This window comes from Pelmatolapia mariae, linkage group LG6 (assembly GCF_036321145.2).
Source record: "Pelmatolapia mariae isolate MD_Pm_ZW linkage group LG6, Pm_UMD_F_2, whole genome shotgun sequence".
Taxonomy (NCBI): domain Eukaryota; kingdom Metazoa; phylum Chordata; class Actinopteri; order Cichliformes; family Cichlidae; genus Pelmatolapia; species Pelmatolapia mariae.
In genome coordinates this window covers 17,143,692-17,163,185 of record NC_086232.1, presented here as the reverse complement: position 1 = coordinate 17,163,185, position 19,494 = coordinate 17,143,692, and the positions used below count along the sequence as shown (strand labels likewise).

General features: G+C 38.4%; 2 protein-coding genes across 3 annotated transcripts; both read right to left on the bottom strand.

Moving 5' to 3' along the window:
• Positions 1-177: 177 nt before the first annotated feature.
• Positions 178-5,434, bottom strand: asah1b (N-acylsphingosine amidohydrolase (acid ceramidase) 1b). Its single transcript, XM_063476011.1, has 14 exons — positions 5,182-5,434; positions 4,985-5,031; positions 3,591-3,681; positions 3,416-3,502; positions 3,224-3,302; positions 3,063-3,137; positions 2,926-2,971; positions 2,698-2,842; positions 2,518-2,572; positions 2,355-2,436; positions 1,746-1,877; positions 1,071-1,194; positions 897-953; positions 178-794 (listed from the first exon to the last, which is right to left on the bottom strand). The coding sequence occupies exons 1-14, from the start codon at positions 5,248-5,250 to the stop codon at positions 705-707; spliced, it is 1,179 nt and encodes a 392-aa protein (XP_063332081.1). The 5' UTR covers positions 5,251-5,434; the 3' UTR covers positions 178-704.
• A 582-nt stretch (positions 5,435-6,016) lies between these two features.
• Positions 6,017-19,276, bottom strand: frg1 (FSHD region gene 1). Of its 2 annotated transcripts, XM_063476014.1 has the most exons (10): positions 19,161-19,276; positions 18,082-18,149; positions 17,683-17,805; positions 13,745-13,802; positions 13,293-13,407; positions 11,063-11,167; positions 10,636-10,727; positions 7,873-7,983; positions 7,149-7,217; positions 6,017-7,041 (listed from the first exon to the last, which is right to left on the bottom strand). In XM_063476014.1, exons 1-9 carry the CDS (start codon positions 19,217-19,219, stop codon positions 7,181-7,183), a joined length of 768 nt encoding a protein of 255 aa, XP_063332084.1. In that variant the 5' UTR covers positions 19,220-19,276; the 3' UTR covers positions 6,017-7,041; positions 7,149-7,180. The 2 variants fall into 2 exon arrangements, with proteins under 2 accessions (XP_063332084.1, XP_063332083.1); XM_063476013.1 differs by lacking the exon at positions 6,017-7,041 and having other exon boundaries at positions 7,067-7,217.
• Positions 19,277-19,494: the final 218 nt, after the last annotated feature.

Sequence of the window (19,494 nt, the reverse complement as noted above, 5' to 3'; positions counted from 1 at the left end):
ATGGCTTTTTTTGTTTGGTTTGTTGCATTAAGAACTAAGGGCCCTCTAATTCAGTTATAGTCAGAAGCAACGTTTCTAGCCAGTATCTCCAAGAGTGGGCAGTTAACATCAAAACAATTTAGGTGGATAAGTAGCACTAGAGGTTGGACTGTCCTTTAAATTAAAAACAGGAGAGCATTCATTGTTAGAATTCTTTTAATACTCATCATTTAAAACAGTGAAAAAGGAAGTAGTTCAGTACAGATGCACATTTGTCATTGTCAGTGTGTAACATGTCAGTCATGTGGTGACAGATCATTAAGTTCCTCTAACTTAACTGTTATTGATGTATTTGAGAAGAGTGAGCTGGAATTGACACATTTAACAAATAAACTGACATTTTGGTTGTGTTACACACACTCACACAGGTTTCCTAAGCTCACACTGAGATCAACTTATAGACTTGTCCTAAAATACAAATAATTACAGTGGAAAAACAAAATGAGGCACGATTCTCTTTTATATTAGAAGAGAAAAAAAAAGGATTTGGGATTCTCGGAGTTGAAAGTATTACTAAACTGCTTGCAAAACAAATGGAGTGACATGAAACTGGATCAGGTGATTGGTTGCTGTACAAAAGCTTAGAGTTTTATCCAAAGGATCAGTTGAGTGTCTCTGTGCCAGGAAGCACTTCCAAACTGATCAGGACTCAGTGTTTTAGAGGATCACCACGGCATGCATGGGTTTGGGCAGTCCCTGATGTAGGACTCCAGCTTGCCTTCAGAGACCTGCATCAGTGTCGTGTATGTGGTCAACTGGAAAGAAAGTAAATCAAGGAGGGAGGAGGAAAAAGTCGTTACAGCCGATCAAAGTACAGTAGTCTTTAATTTTAGTCCCGGCAATCATAAAATGCTCACCTTATTCAGCACTGGTTTGGTTGACAGCACATCATACATAGTCTTTACTGAGATGTTCTATTTAAATAAAACAAAAGAAATGATCAAAAGGTGATAAGAGACTCAGACCTAAAGCCAGGTTTCTGACAGAATTCTGTCAGTTCTGGACAGGAAGTGGGCGTCTTCAGTACTCACAGCCTGTGTGGTCTGATTCATGCACTTCATGCCCGGAGTCCTGCGGTCATCCAGGAAGAAAGGGTCCTTCCAGTGGTCGTAGTTTGTCTCCAGGACGTACCACCGGCCCAGCTTCAGATCAATCCTGAGGAACAAGTTGGTCAAAACATCAGTGTGTGACATGCAATAACAGCAAGTAACTGGACTGTTTACCATCTGACCTCAGCTGCTAGTTAAGCAACAAATCATGAGAGCATGAGGAAAGCAGCGTCACTGACTCATGATCCAGTACTTTTGCTGTATGTTGGATTTTAGCACCTTCAGCCGTGTACAAACAGGAAGCAATACGCTTGTCACGCATTGCTTTAAAGCTGCCAGCCCGCTGCTTGCAGATCAGGATCTGGGTACCTCAGTGACCCTCTAATGTATTTATCAGTAGGTCATATATCGATCAACGGTATTATCCATTCTTACTGGTAGTCTCTTTAGTCGCTTGCCTGAAGGTTTTTCACGAAAGTCACCAAAATAATCACTTTCTATGGTCTCTAGTTACCACATCGCCGCAGATCTACACTGAGATTTTGCAGGACTTCATGAGGGTGATCTATCATCCCTTTATCCAAGAATACAAGGTTCTGTGTTGTTCAACACGCTTATTTAATATTAATTGGCCTTGATCTAGGCAACAGTACTTACTCCAAGATATCAATGCTGAGCAGCCTAGACCTGGTGATGATGCAGCCCTGTCCTGTGCTGTTTCCTCCAAGGATGAAATAGGCTGGAGCGAGCAGCTTGGTCTGAGCCAGACGACTTTTAGCCTCCTCGTAGCTGGAGAGGGAAAAAATAAAAATATAAATATTGTTTCGCAGAAACTGATTCACCAAAGAAACTACAATGCGCTTTAACTCAGTTCTTATGTTGTAGTGAAACTTTCTTTCCAATGAAAGAATTTTATTTTCTAATCATTTTAATATGATTTCTTTCATTGATTTATAATCTATGATATTCTGGTATTCTTATGCTTTATTTTTCAAAAACTCAAAAGGAGAGGTCATCGCTAAAAAAACTAATTTATTACTAACAGTGCCATCGAAATCCTTAAGATGTATCAAACAGTGGATGCGCTGCGTACCAAATAACAGCAAAACTTAATCTTCTACTTAAATCTACTTTTGTCTTGTTATAGTCGGGCACTGCAGCGTTTCACTGCCTCCCACTTCTACACATTAACACGAAAAGGCACACTGTCACACTGCCTTGGTGCTCATTAGTGGCCAAAAAACTGCTTTAAGTATCAAAGAATACCTGGTTGCATTTTCTAGGACTGATCGAGTGAGAAAGCTCATCCACATCCCATCTCTTTGTCCCAAGATCCACTCCAGGATTCCTGCATGAGAGCAGATCAACACGTTGACAAACAATGACAAAACATCTGATCTTGAACATGTGTAGAACCCCAAAAGCTCACCAATGTATCCTCCATCGAGGCTGAAGCGCTCGTTCATAGTCAGGGTGAAGCTGTTCTGCAAGAGAAACTTTCCTTTTAATCTTCTGTACTTCCACAACTACAAAGAGCATAGGCAACTCTGCTGCCTTAAATAATGTTTTATGCCGATTGAGTCCTCAGATGTGCTACTAAATGACTCACAGGCTTGATGCCGGTGAGCATGCCAACATAACCGGCAAAGTTTGTCGACTTGAAGACCGTCTGGTTGTTTCTCTTGAAGTCGAGGTTGACCACGAGAGGTTTCAGCCTCTCGCTAATGATCCACGACTTGTTCTTCACGTCCCAGCTTTGAAGAAGAACACGCTCTTTTAACCCATCTGAGGCAAGACTTGGCTTAAAATTTGAAAACTGTGAAACCGATAAACTTACCCCATAAATAGACCAAAGTCTAAGTTTCTGCCATGAATGAGGTTACCTGAAAAAAGCCAAAGCCCAACAGTGTTTCAGTAAATTATTTAAAAAAACAAAAATTACTTCACTGACTCAAAAAAAATCAGCCCACTTACCCTTTTCGTCTTCTGCAACAATCGACGTGCACACAGTGAACACCTCGTAGAAGATGTTAAACAAGACGACTTCACCTTAGAATGACGAAAACAGAGATTATTTGGATTTTATTTTTCGCTTACTAGAGAGTCGACTACTTTTCTTCAATTCATTTATTTACCAAGAGGAACCCCTGAAGCGGCTGCGATTCCTCTGATTTCTTCATTGAACGGGCTTGGAAGTGTGTCCACCATTAAAGGCTGTGAAACATTGCAAAGGATTCAATCAGAAACACTTGAGATGAAATTTAAAAAAAAAAAAAGGAAAAAAAAGTATACATCAGGGAAGTGGGAGAAGAGAACACAGTACTCACCAGTGCAATGTCGACCATCTCTATCAGCTTTCCGCTCGGCACTAAAGCGTCAGCCAACTCTTTGATGGCTTCAATCATGTTGACCAGCTGAAGAGAATAAGATCACGAGTTTAATGCGCTTTTTTTTTTCCTGGGACTCGGAGCATTATTGCGAAGTGTTTTCCAGTGCTCTTACATCTGTTTTTTTGTCAGTAATCACAGCCGACCATCTCTTGCTGGGCGGTAAGTCGAGGTCCACTGTATACCAGCTCACGGCTCCTTTGAACCTGATTAGAAAGCAAAAGATTTAAAAACGACACTACTCCCCTGCTTTTAGTGGTAAGCCTCCGTTCACAGCATTATTGTTCATTGCAGCTAAGCGGGTTCTAATACATTAGTGATTTGGTTAAGAATGAATAAAGTGAGTGAAAAACTAGTTGAAGATATGATGACATAAATGATAAATGGCTGGATAAAACTACTTCTTTCAGTTAGTCCCTTTACCGTTCGCCACAGTGGATCATCTTCCGCCGCCTCACTCTATCCCTGCCATCATGAGTGATTTGACAAAGATTTTGTCCTTCCTGATCCAACTCTCCCCATTTATCTGGCCTTGGTATCGACACTAGGAGTACACTGGCTTGTGGTACCCCTCATGTGGCTGGGTTTAAACTTAACTAAAATCTGATTAATTTGAAGGGTAAAGGGTCATTTTTGCATCATTTGTTTGATCTCTGAAGTTCGCGAATGTGCCTCAAGATGTACTGCTGGAAATTTCAGGATGAGCTTAAGGCTTTAGGGGAAAATAAACTACCATTTGGTATCTGTTAACTTGTACATCCATTTTGTTATTGTTGTTGTCTTGTGTTTTTTTGCCCCGTCTCCGTCCCCTCACTCCAAACCGGTAATGGAAGATGGCCGCCCCTCCCTGGTTCTGCCAAAGGTTTCTTCCTGTTAAAAGGGAGTTTTTCCTTCCCACTGTCATTAAGTGCTTGCCTAAAGGTTGATTGTTAGAATTAAAGCACCTTCAGGTGACTGCAGTTGTGATTTGGCGCTGTATAAATATTAGTGAATTGAATTGTCTTTTTAAATTCCTGGGTAGGAGAATGCACACATCTAAGGGGGTCCTCATCAAAACTTGTTGGGCCTGATTACTGAAGAATGGTGACAAAGAACAATAAATCTTACACTTCCCTTATAGCCAGACCTTTAAAACTCTGTGGATTAAGTTTCAAAGATGAAGTATCTGATGCATATGTGTTGTCCTGATCCCTGCTATCTATAGTCATTATTGGCAGTTTTAGCTTTAGTGTACAGTTAAGACACACACACAAACAGGGAAGAAAGCTCGCCCACAGCTCACTTAGGGCCAATGGCAGTAATAAAATTGCATAAAGAAATAATACAAAGCATTGTCTACGGATTCATGTGCGGCTAACAAATTTACGAGGAGTAAGTGAAAGCAGCAGAGCTCATTACGAAGTAGGGCTGTTATCAAACACAGCAGTGACTCAGCTACCAGGCGAATCACGGAGTTTCTGTAACAGCTCAAAAACATTTACATGACAGCTACACAATAATGTGACATACGTGGGGCCTTTCGGTGGATACATGTCCGTCCGACAGTCTTCTGTGTACTGTAAACACACGAAAGTAACAGCAGTAAATAAGCGGGAGAGAAGGACACTGTGTCTTATGGTTCAAACATCATTAAAAACAATGCAGTCAGACAACAGTCGAGCTTTGATAACACAGCGTGTTAGTGTGGTTAGAGAAATGTCGCTTACCGGAGGCACAAACTGTGTCCATACGACACAGAACGAAGTCGCTAAAACGAGAAGCACACCGCGACCCATTTCAGAAGATCTCCCTCAAACCGCTTTCTAATGTCCACCGGCTCGGTTTGTTGTTTCGTTAAGTTTACTGCGGAAGTTCCTGCTGTTTATCCCATGACGGCGAACTGACTTTTGCACAGCCGAGGGGAAATAGGAAGAGCTGGAGAGTGTATTAAACGCCCTTTCCATTAATAAATGCAGGGAAACACGAATCCCACACGTCTTCTGTGTGGATAAAAACAGCACAATTAAAATGGCTTTTTGTTGCCAAGCGAGAGACGTGAACAAAGCAATTACAGAATAATTAAAGTGCTATAAAACACCCCCCCGATGAGAGGATAGTGGTTGTTTCCATACGGAAGCGAAAAGGAACACCCGTGATGATTTGCATTTATTTTTCTCATGTGACAGCCAGTTATGGCTGTCTATTATAGATAGATATAAATATAAAATCCGGTTACTTTACTGATTACTTATTTTTAAAAGTATGTATTTTTGTATGTTATGTATGTTTTTTGCATCAAGTAAAAATGAAATTATATGAAACATTCTACGACTTGAAGAAATTTAACATTAACTATTTTCTCCATATTCCAGCATACAAAATAAAATAATTTTACACAGCAAAACATAAATAAAGTCAAAGATTCATATATATATATATATATATATACATATATACACACACACACTTATATATATGGTCATGTCCTATTTCTAAGAAAATTACCTAATGTGGCTTCTTCAACATTTACTTACTTCATTGCCAGTGTAAACAGGAATCAAAGACGTTTGACAGGCCTTTATTATTCCTTTGAGGCAGAGCTCTTGTGGTCAGTGTGCATTTTCTGTAAAGGTTGTGCAACAGTGGAGCTCTATACAAACTAGTATTAGACAGCAGACCAGCTACAGCTTTTAAACACAGTTTAAAAGATGTTTGATAATCACTTTTGTCACCATTGATTTTATCCTTCTATGGTTTCTGTTTTATATGTCTGTTGTTTTGCTTTCTTTTCATCTTTGTAATGCTGAGGGTTTTTTTCTAAAGGTTGTTTATCATTCTGACTACAGGTAGGGACTATGGATAACAATTAGGTTGTGGCTAACTCAACAAGCGAGGATACATTTAAGAAAATATCTGGCCACTAATGTGTCTAACTATGGGGGGTGAACTAATGAATACACATCCTGAAACAGTGAGAGCACCAGCACTGCCCTGATACAAAAGAAGTATTTTGTAACTGATTTGCATCCCCTTGTAGTGTTCTCTCTTTTTGGTACTTAAGTATCTTTGTTTGATTTTGAAACTGTTTGTATTCATTTTATAACTCATTCTAGACTAAGTTTCATTCACACCAATATTTTGCAGGTGAAAACGTGTAATATCTATGCCCCCATAATCCTTGGCCATGTGCCCAGTGTGCCCATTTAGTAATGCATCAATAGGCCAAAAGGATAAATGCCCGCAGTGGAGGGTAAAACACATGCTGAGTTGTGTAAGTGAATTCACTACCTCTTTTGAGTTGCATTCATGTAACCTTGTTGCATAAAGTCATTGCAAATACTGAAGCACACAGAGTACTGTCAAACTAAGTTATGGATTAACAAATTAGGTATTGCTGCCTTTCATTAAAGCTTAGTTAAACATCAGCCTGTAGTTAATTTCCCACTAAATAATCTTCATAGTTCATATATTAAATACCACCATACAGGCCATTTGATTCCTATCAAAGGTTGCAAAAGCATTCCACAAACATTAGACACAATTTTTACTCCAGAGCAAAGCAAAGAATCTCACAAAGATGAACATGTCTGTAAAAAAGGACACAAAACAAAATAAACATTAAAAGTTTATTCAAAATACGTAAAACAGTCAGTCATAATCCCATGTCATATGATCAAATCTATAAAATGCATACATTTACAAAGGCATGACAGCAATCCACATTCTTCACTTGCAGTACCTGTCTGCTTTCATTTTGCTTCGCCTGCAATAAAAAAAAAAGACATCTTATATTCAGGGTCACAGTCAGTGCAAATAATATGTGTATTAATTCCATGCTTAGAATAACCTGAATTTAAAAACTGCTCTAAACGTTAACTACAGAGAACTGATTTGTGTAAGACTTTATATACCATAAGAGTAGATAAAGATTATGCCAACACACCAAAGTAGGATAAAACCTCAGAAAATTTCACTGTGTAAAAAAACTAAATCAGAAAAGAAACAAACATATCAATACTCTCCATTTTTTTCTAAACCCTTGAATCTCACTTGAATTTTTCAACTGAGATTTTTTCGAAAGCAAATCTTCATTTAGAGATATAAAACTGCTATCAGCTTTATCTTTGAAAGGGATTCACAAAAAGAAGTGAAGTGCAGGTATAAAGTGGATTTTGAATGCACACATGCTGATCTTGAATGCCACCTTTTCATTGCTTTGTATCACACAGTGTGTGAACACACAGGCCTCTGCAGTACCTGAGTGCTTTCTTTTTACATAAAACACTCCTCTGGCACTTTGAATTTAATAACTTCTTGTATAAACACTCGTTTGAGAAAGAAGATCCCTTAACAGAAAGCGCTCATTAAAAGAAGCGGAAGTGGCTGACAGTAAGGATATAATACACTTATTTTCACACCTGTCGAGCAAAGCTTCGTGAAATTTTCCATCCGTCCTGGCTTTCTTTAGGACAGTGGCGTCGCCCTCATTAACCCTGAGCCTTCGATCTTGAAAACTCTGAAACTTCTTCCTGTAAGTCACTCACACACACACACACACACACACACACACACACATTAATAATGGTATTAGAAAAAAAACAAACTCACTATCTAATTAACACACACACACACAGAGAAATGTTCAATGACATTAAGGCTTTATAAGCAGCTAAAACCTTAAAAAATAATTCCAAATAATGCTCCCAAGTATTATCTAAATGTTGACAGTGGCACCTAAACAGCAAAAGGCTGAGTGGTTAAGCCTACCAGCTGCCACCAGCGACCACACATACAGTGCTCTTATTTAAATACTCAGCTGCCGGAAGCGTTAAAGTGGGTAGTAGGATTTCCCCTTTAATTAATACATTTTGCTGTGCATCTGAATAAGCTTCACCTGAATATCATAAAGTCCCTGGAAAAAAGCTTCAAATAATCCCTCATTTTAACATAAGCCACCTTAACAACATACTTAAATATCTCAGACAAAACCTTCATAAACAAGCGCAGCAGTGTGTCGGAAACCTCTCTGATAATTACTTTCTCTCCCATTCTGCCTGCATTTTGCCGTTCCCAAGGCACACTCCATCCTGAAAAGCATTTCAGACGCTAAACACTACATCAAGACACAGGCTCAAGGGCAGCCATTATCAACATGTCAGCAAGATGAGTCCATTTCCCCCGCATTCATCTAAAACAAATAATAGAGTGGCCAACGAAAGCCAAAGCATGCCAAGCAAAAAAACAAACAAAAAAAAACCAAAAACACAGCTTCAGACATATTGCCCGGAACTTAATAGGCCACAGACAGGCTGTATATAAAACACTTGAAGCATTGGAAGTGAAAATGCGCCGCTGCCTGCCTTCTCATCACGCTTTTACAGCAGACCATCAATTGCGCCTTTAAAGGCATTGGATTGATGAGGCAGATCCTTTAAGGCGTGATCTTCCTCACACCCAGGCAAGTGTTTTTGCTGTTCAAATCTTGTCAGTAGAGACTGACACATGAAGATAATTGTGAGGATAAAAAAAAAAAATACTGTTTGTTTTCTTCTATTTTCCTCCCTGGTTTTGGGGAGGCAGATGGTGCTCGGCTGAAACTGTAAAATGTCAAATTGTTGCAAAATATTAAATATAATTACTGATAGGAAGCATCAAGAGCTTGTAAGACGAATTCTATTAGCAGTATGAATTTTTACAAAGAAAGTATCAAAGCAGAGTTTATGATTTACAGAAAATGGCACGGAAGAAGATGATGATCATTTTGAAGCTGATAGTTGGTCCAGGCTTGGGTTGTCTAGGCAACCCTCTGAATGTATTTACTACTCTGCCACATGTCAATCACCAGTATCCTGTGCTAAAGTTTATCTTGAGAGCTCCCAATCTCTGGTTGCTAATGTGTTTCCACTGTAGTGACATCATCACCAAACCGAAGGCAGTGGCTTTCTCTGATCTCTGATCGTGACGTCGCCACGAATCGTTTCCTGTGTGGATGCAGAGGGGATTAACCCAAAGGGGATTAAGCTTTGGCCTTTTCTAACATAACGATTTTAAATTGGCCATTTTTCAGTCTTCCAACCTCTGAAACCAAAGCATCATGTGTAGATGCAGCTCACTGTTTGGAACATCGAGAAATTGTGACCAGCAGTGTGGTCGGGGTGCAGATGATTTACATACACTGAAATATTACAAATGATATGTCATATAAAAGAAGTGTTATCCCTCTTTTCCACTAGTACCTACTCGGCTCAATCTGGTTTTGGTTGTTTTCCATTACAACTGAGAGCCACCTCAATGTGTGTCAGGTCGCCGTAGCAACATGGCCAAAAGTCTTTTGATGTCATTTGTATGCGACACAAACACAACAACACAATGAAGAACGTTGAGGTGATGGTACATCTGCTGCTCGGTCTACAGCTTTTAGTCAGACTCAAGGACACGGTGTTGGTTTTTGTGCTGCTGTTTCCCTTGTTGTTGGGTTTCAAAAATGAAAAAGTTGCTTTCACTCGTTGAGTGATGCCACTGGCTGGCCGATCAGTGGCATGCGACTCCACTCACTTGGAAACCCAGTAAAGTAGGTACTAAAAAAGTACCTGGTACCTCTTAATGAATGCCTTTAAATGTAATGTTTTTATGACGTTGTAAACACTGGAGGTGAAACTAGTTTAACTACGTTGTTTTTTGAGTAGCTTATCGATGAGAATTCATACTGACTGATACCTATAGCTTTGCTATAGATACAGTAATTCCCTGTCAGATATCCCTCTTTTCCTATCATTTTAACCATCTTGCAACGCCTCACATAAGCACATCAGCTTATCTGTGTTTCACTGCTTGTTACAAGGCTTTTTTTTTTTAAGTAGTGGGCCGTGGTACATGCAGCCGCTTTTTCTGGTCACCTTTGAAACATGGCGTCAATAAACTACAACGTCCTCTTTTTCACTGGCCTATTTTGAAAGAGAACAGAAACTTCTAGTTAAACTTCACATTAATGGAACACAAAAGCATCTACTGAACTTAGCAAAGAATAACAGGTAATTATAACATTTACTTACGATAACCTTTTTAACAGAGAAGATTCCAAAGAAAATATAAGATAACTTAACATTTTTCCTTCATTAGTCTTTGTTTGGGCTGCTTACACATTTCATAAGCACCGCTTATAAACAGCAGAGGTTACGTACACATAATTGATCTCACAGGACTTCACGTTGCCCCTGTCCTCATCTGCAATGTCATCTTTACGCTTGACCTCTCGTTCTGCACAAGTTCGGATCTGTTCTTTGTCCAGTGGGAAAAAAACAAAAAACAAAGAGAAAGAAGAAGGAAAGAGAGAGAGAGAGAGAGAGAGAGAGAGAGAGAGAGAGAGAGAGAGAGAGAGAGAGAGAGAGAGAGAGAGAGAGAGAGAGAGAGAGAGAGAGAGAGAGAGAGAGAGAGAGAGAGAGGAGCAGGAGGGAAGTGGTGCGTTACATATCAATACCTTGAACTCCATGAAGTGAGGTCACAACATTTCCCCCTTCCCACTTAACAGTCAGGCCCCTACAGAGATTGCATGCTTAAAATCAAAGGATTAACATGCAACCTTGTGGAAGAACACTATTTACACATCACCTTCACCATCTCGCCATCCCCTGCTGTCTTGCTCTTGGCCACAATGTCCCCGTTGTCACTGTAGGAAATGAAACAGCTATTTGCTGCCAGGAGAGCCATTTTGCCCTGAAGCAGAACAGAAAGAAAACACGGGGGGGGGGGGGGGGGGGGGGGTATAGATTAGATAGAATTGCAGTGGGATTGGTTGTTGTGACAGGCATGAAAGGTTGCCCAATATTTGATGTAAAAGAGTTTCAAGGTTGTGCTGGGCAGCTTGTTTATAGTTTCAACAAAGCATGAAGGTAAGCAGCACGCTACAGTGATAAGGTAGATGCTTCTGCATAATGAGCTAGTTGCTCATAACTTCAGGTAAATGCCATCTCCCATGGGCTTAATGTCAGTCGAGAGGCGTGTTGTATGAAGCAGGGCTCTTTGGGGCTGCTTAAACAAAAACAAAACAAAGAAACTAAAACATAAACGATTCTTTTACACCATGTGACACAACCACAAAATATGCATGTTTTGTTTCAAACACTAACTGCTGGCACTCACGGAAACAAATATTTACAAATTTCAGGAATATAAAGTTCTTATTAAAAACATTTATCATTCTTCTGCAAGTTTGAAGGTAGAAACTTTTCGTAAAAACCTTCTGTGTTTATGGTATTTGAGTAAAAAAAAAATGTATACAAAACCCAAATAAATATATTCAAATGTCTTATCAGACCACTAATTGTTTAGTCTATTATCTTACTATCTATTGATTAGCTTATTGATTATCCAATTAATTGTGTAGGTGCGATCTGTAGAGCAACTTAGTGTTCACAGCATTATCTGATGCTTTAATTTTTATCTTTATTTAACCTGTTATCTTTGTTTAGATTTCTATCTTCACATACACGTGTTCTCTGCACTTCACTGCACAGCAATGCTGGTGCTAGCGGGCTAATAAATGCACTGATTAAATTTGTGCGACTGCCTTTTTAACCAAATCATCTCTTCAGAGTATAAAGTCAGACAGTAAAGGGACTAAAAGGCTGCACACCAATTAAAAGTAAGACGCCAGGGTCCCTCCAGTGTTTGTTGGCAGCCACTTTGATAATGAAGGCAATTAGAAACTATGACATAATCATTATTTTTCTTATTTTAATCCAGTGCCTTTAGCAGTTAAATCTGGCTGGAGTACTCTATCGAGAAGGGTTCGATAAACCCAACGCAACCATTTACTAGATTTGGTGAAGTGATAGCTTCATTAGCAGAGAATAAAATCTAAGGTTTTCTATTCTATGTTTCGGTAGCCTGGCCATCCATATCTATGTGAACCTCGTTCCTTTGAAAACACTGTCCCTTTTATTAAAAAGAGTCTCTTCTAACATGGCAGTGAAAAAATAGGAAGTCAGAGAGCATTCAGCCACAAAAGGCAAACAATTACACAAGTGAAATTACTTGACGACAACTTGCTAGGGACATTTATTGTATTATATAGCGACGGGTTGGTTTTCGGTTGGATCGTCACAAGCTTCCAGGTGGATGTAAATGAAACACAAAGGAAGGGGAGGGGTAGTGTGGGTGCTGCACCTGCTTGTTTTGGCCTATTATGCTGATGCTGTAGTGTGAGATCAAGCAACTCTAATTTTCAAAATAAATGTCAGATGTTCAGTCGCGACTTGCAATAATACAAACTGGGTATCTGTGCCAACAGCAAAAACAAAAAGAAAACTAAACAAAAACAAACAAAGGCCGTATCAACTTACTGCTAATGCAATGTGAACGTTCCCGGCAGCTGCAGCATTTAATTGGTGGGTTGAGTTATATTTTGACATAATCACAGAAAATTCAATAGGTTTCAGGATTTATCACTGTATGGCTGTAGTATTCAGCATGTTTTATATAAGTACAAGATAAAAAACAATGAGCAGAAGCCACAGTGAGCTGCCACAGTGAGCTGCATTCAGCACGCTGCACACCTCTTCATGAGGTAACAAACTCATGCTGCACTCAATTATGTGCAGCATGAGTCTGCCGGAATAACTGAAATTGACATTAATAATAAAATCAATAGTTTTGTGACCTGTGGGATTAAACCACATTTTCTGTCACCACCAGAAACTACTCAAGCTACTAATCTGGAATCTTGAAAAGAGGCGTTTGTTTTCTGCAAAAAACTCACTGGACTAGAAAGAAACTCAAACAGTAGCTCTGCATATCATTATTGAACTGGTGGCCTACATCGATTAGAAGATTTACTCACATCCTGGAAGACTGGTTCCCATTGTTCCCTGGAGCCAATGGCATCAGAGCGCCCCATCACCACACCCTCAGAGTTGATGCCGAGGTACTTTCCATATCCAGACTTCAAGGCTATCCTGCGACAGCAAAACAGAAAAAAACCCTAAACAGATTTGTAAGAAAGGCTAATCTAATATTCAAAACACGTTCCCCACAGAATATTTTTCTTTGTGAAAAGAATAGTTCAATAACATTAGTGTATGAATCTGAGATCTATCACTGAAACTAATGCATAAGAAATAGCTCTGTAACAGGCAGCGTATCTTCAAGGATTGATTGCCCATGGGCTGGTAAATTACTTGTGTACATCTTGACAATAGAAACAGATCCTTAATATAAAATGCAGAAATGGGGTAATAAATCTGCTGGTGAGAAGATGAAAAAACAATGTGCAGTTTATCTTTGTATACTCACCGTGTGTCTGAGAGCTTGATGGCAGTAAACTGTTCGGGAGGATCTGGTCCTTCATCATCTGAAACACAAAGCAACGTTTGCCTTTTAAAGATTTTACAGGTGTCAGTGGCCCTCTTCAGATTGTTTAAGTGTTATATTATTGCTCTCATTATAATCTTGGCTTTATTCCATTTTTTGAACCCTATATGTAGTTTATCCTAATTCAATATTTGCAGTTTGTATGTTCAATATTTGTTGGACTTTTTTTTTTTCAAACCTTATCTAATGTCCTGAAAGCTAGCCATTACAGAGGACAAATTTATATAAGTTACAATAAAACAAATTAATAATCACACATGGTAACATACAGGATTTGCGGAAAAATCTTAAATAGATTCTGGACACAGATCTTATTATTTTAAAACAATGCATTTGTTAAACAAAACTATGATTAAGTATTAAATATTTACTCTGTAACAAAAGAATCTCCTCTAACACTATAACATCTTTGAACCCGCTTCATATTTTACTTATGTATGTTTTTCATAAATGATGCAGACTCTCTGGTTATGCAGTGCTGTGCTGATCTGAGTGCCTGAGATGAGGCTACTTTGTGACATTTACAATCAGTCAGAGCTTTGAGGAATTCACAGTCCATCATTCAGGTCAACGAAGAGCAGAGTCTGAGATGTTAAAGAATGCATTAATGAAACAAAGAAACAAATGTGACATACACTGATTATGTTTGGAATATGTCTGACTGTGACCCAGTAGGATGGCTAAAAGAACATCCGCATGTTTCCGCTGACCTGTAGGTGACTGAACATTTTCTCAGCTTTCTAAAAGGCTGTAACATCCACAGAGTCGCATCAGTGTAGAAATCTCAGTAAAGACGATGAAATCTTTCATCTCCCTCTCGGTGCTCTAGCTTGTGTCCTCTTTCATCTACTGGAAATTGGTGTTTGCGCATGCAGAGGATGAGGACCCACTAAGGGAATTGGGATGTTTCAATCTTCCAGCCATTTTCACAGGTTCTCAATAAATGTGCTCTGAATTAATTGTTAGTAGTGTCTCTGTTCTGGGAGGACTGTGTCAATGAAAAGCGCTTCCTCAGAAGTGCCTGAAGGCAGAAATGGGTGAAAACTCAGAGTTGGCTCTATCCTCCTCCTCAAGTCAACCCCTGTTCAGCCTTTTCAGTCTGGTGTCTGGATTTACTGCGTAAGTAATTACTGCTTTATGGACTGAAGGCGAATCCAGGAGCCTACAGTAAACCTCACCCCAGATTAGGTTTTTGCTTCTCAAGTTTGCACGAGCATGGAATAAGTAAAAAGCTGCAGACTTTACATCTTCATTTAAAACGACAAAATGAAAGGCAGAACCACTTATATCCTACTGTACACAGTGACCCCCCCTCCATATAATCCTGCTCTTCAATTTTCCTTGCCTGAAATCAACATCATGTAGATAAGTATACACAGAAAATAGTCTGAATGTATTGCAAACAAGAAAATGTTTTGTTTATAAAATTCCAGACAATTGAGAAAAAAAATCAAGTTAAAAGTTAATTATTGTGATTACTATTATGACTGTCAAAGAAAAGCATCGTGAGCTGATACGGAGCTCTTTTGGACTACTGCAGCACTACTGATATATTATGAAACAACAAGCCTAAAAATAACTATGCGCTTTCTTTCTGATACAGAAAAATATGATCACTGTTTAATCTGTTAGTAGATGTACAATTATCATCCGATCATATAAGACCTCAGAGAGAGAGGGCGATGCAAATTTTTGTGTTAGGGGTAGGGCTGGATGATATGAGGAAAATCTAATATCACAACATTTTTTGGCTATATCACAATACACGGTATACAAATGTTATTTTCAATCATATAGTGCCACAGAATTTAGTAGACAAAATAAAACAACTGAAATTAAGAATGTGCTCCTTCATGCTTAAAACATATAAAAATTTTACAATAAACCTCAAATTACAGAAACAAAAGTGTAAACAGTGACTATAAAAACAACTGACGAGGAATAGTCACAGGTATCACAGCTGATTTATTTAATGTTTTCTTTGGTGTGTGGGGAGACGTGGACATGCCGAGATTAAACAGTCTTCATTTTGCAGTGGAAGACTTTTGAGCTGGTGGAATAAATTCATGGTACTGCTACCTTTTGCAGCAATAGTTTTACGGCATGCTTTGTTAATGACTGCATTTTGTCTGTGGTGGGGACCGATTTGTGGCATAATTTGCATAGTTCAGTTTTCTGGTCCGTGTCAGACTTTTCATAACCAAACCATGTCCATGAACAGAGGTAGCCCCTTGTTTAGAAATAAGGTCCTCGATTTGTTTTGACTGGTCATTCTGTTTGGAGCTACCTGGTTCTGCTTCATCTCCACTAGCCATGCTGGTATTCTCTGTGCCTGCATCCAAGTAGTGACCATCCAAACAATGAAAAAATATTGCTGTAAACGGTGTATTTTGCCACACCACGAAACAAACGATAGCATTATAATATGAAACGATAGATGTTTTAATTACGTCATCAGATATATTTCGTCATATCGCACAGCCTTAGTTAGGGGTGATGAGAGCTCCACTCCACCACGAACATGCAAAGTCAGGAGGTCATATACCATAAATTCAGCGACAGGCTCAGGCTCCCAGTGCAGAGTTCTACTTTAATGACCACATCTGAGGTGCAAATGACCTGAGCTGAGGGGCCTGCCATCACATGTCTGCATTTTTTTTTTTAATCCACATAATCACCTCAAACTCAACTCACCACATTCAGCTTCATTTGTCCCTTTCCCCAAAGTAAGGAAGGCAAAAGGGAATGGACAAAACTTGAACAGGGTGGGACTTCTGGTTCAGACTTCGTACAGTCCCATAGAAAACAAAACAAGACCCAAAACAAAATAAAAAATAGACACCAGTGAAACCTAAATCACAGTTCCTAGGAGCTGATCTTACAGTTAAATCTACAATAGATAACTTTTTTCCCTTTAGTGACTCAACAGGAACTGTTGTGCCACATCACATAACTTTCCTGTTTTACTCCTCATATAAAAACAACAATGAACACAGCAGGCAGAGTGATGAACACAAAATAAATAACTATGAGCACAAACTAGAAGAATCATATCATTAAAAATTAAATCCTAGATTCACACACTCCTTTTTATACAAAGAGGAGAATGGAAAGGAGTATCCACGTACATATTCTTTGTTTATATTAGCATTACCTTAGTGGATCATACTTGATCTACTTGCTAACCTTTCGGTTGTATTAGTTGGCATGCGTTTGGACTGCCAATCATTAGCAACATGGCTAACTGTAATAATAAGCTACTGTACAAAGCATTACAAAAGCCTAAGAATATGCTTTTAAACAATGACAATAACATTTCAATAGCATGCTAAGGTCATATGAAAACACAAAGCTGGATAACAGCAGGTAGATGTTGTTGCTTACTGACTGAGAAGAAATAATTCCAGCTTGCTGCTTATTTTAAACCACATTAAATTCCAAACCCTCATCCATAACTGCTTAGTACAGGCAGCCTACTGCCTAGCGCTATCCACTAAGCACTTCTTTGCACAATGGCTGATGTACTTTGTCTTTGGAGTAAATCAAATCTGATCTAATGTCTGGAAAATTTCAGACTGGTGGCAGTAATAATTAAAGAGGGAAGCAATCTAAATTCTGAGTTTAGGTTTCATGATAATGTCTCATGTCGCTTAAAACAAACAAATCAAAAAAAAATCTTGAATGAAATTTAGCTCTATGCTGTATAGATACAGCACAGGACATAGACTTCAAATAGTTTTACACTATTTATCAGCTGATAACTTCCACTGTCTCTAGAATAAGCCATGAGCTGCAGAAATAACTGAACCTTTGAAAAAAACTGAGTTAAATTTTGATGTAACCCCAGTCTCTCCTCTTACCTCTGTGTGGTGAACCGAGTGTGAAGAGACCGGTATCCAGGGCATGGATGTATGAGTTGTTCTGCATCTCTATGGCAACTGTTCCTGTAATTTCTCCAAAGCTGCTTACAGACCACCAGCCACCTAGTGAGAAAAAAAAGGTCCATGTCAGAGATTAAATAATGCATGGCACTACTGTGAATTTAAGAGACATTAACAGTAGGGAAGAATATATTCCTTCAGTCATGAATGTAACACGAATGTTAATGTTTGAATGAGTTTAAATGAGTTTGATCAGACCCCTCTAATTTATTCGTCTTTAAATCTGAAACAGATATCATCTTAGCTGTTTGTATGCTCAAAGAACACTTACTGCTTAGTGGACAAAATGCTAATGTAAAATACAGAAGATATACATACCAACAATATCAAGCCTTTGCTCTTCATCTGTGGCTTTTCTTTTCTTATCTTTGTTTTTCTTCTTTTTCCTGTGACAGAAATATCAAGATGGAAAAGATCAGCTTCTTAATGAGCTCTAGTTAATAGACAAATTAATGTGGGTATATTTTACCCTGCCAGCTACAAAGTTATTACAATACATATATACATATTCCTATGTAAAGAAAATGTTCGTGTTAAGTAAATAGGCAGACTGCTTTGTTTTAGTATTTTATTATTTTTTTTCACACAAAAAAAATCAAAAATGTCTTCATTTGTACAGTAGCTAAATTTAATTACAAAACAGACCTTGCAATATCCAAGCATTTTCCTTGAAATGCAACTTCTATTCTCTTGGAATAATACTAAATAATATATACCAAATACTAAGCAATACCAAATAAATATTATAATTTATTATTCAATGTGGATAAAGAGTTTCAGGACTTCTGTTTCTCCATAAAAGTATTCAGCTCTAGTGAATTTTAACCCAAATTCAAAAAACGAGTTTGGTTTTACAAATGTAACAAAATACAAACAAGTCCAATGTTTCCGAATATTTCTGAGTGCGTCTTAGCTATAGCTTGGAGCTTTCATTCTATGAAGTTATTTATGTTCCTTATAATAAATATGATATTTTTTGCAGTGTCATGCTGCATAATGTGTTTTTTTTCTCTTTCTTTGTAGTTTTTTCTCTCTCACTTACACTTTCTTTAACATTGCTAACAGATTAGTGTATGTTACTGCAGTTTATTTATGCTTTAGGAAAGCCTTCAGGTTGGTGGTTTAAACACCACGCCATCTTTAAATCTTTCTGTTTATTTTGACTGGTAATTATTTCACTTGCAAAGCCCTCTTTTCAAAAACGTTCCTGTCCAACCTTAAAGATTGTAGATATGTTGGTTAACTACGGGCTAAGCGGTTAGTTTCTTCTTTGTAGCATTACTGTTAGCCTAGCCTAGCCTATTAATTAAAGCTAGCAGAGAAGAGAGCACATAATAAGCCCCGAAAAGTAGTTGAGGTGGCATCGGGTAATGCCACAAAGCAAAAGTAGCCCTTACCCTTTATTATGACCTTTCAAAACCAGTTTGGTAGATTTTACGTGTGCGTATTCCGCCATGTCTTTAGCTAATGTTAACAGGTAACACAACAAACAAACGCCGTTTCCCGTGCAGAAAAGTACGGTGGCTGCGAAGTAACATTCTGAACCTGACCGTTCAGCCCATACAGCTTGTAAATCTAAATGAACGAAATATTGCTACCTGCTACCGTAGTAAATATATACAACTAATCAAAAGTACAAGAATACTAATCATAGAAAAACAAATTAAATTAAGTACTCTGTAGAAAAAGATAGAGTGTGGTCAGAATATAATGTGCAATTAGTACAGCAAA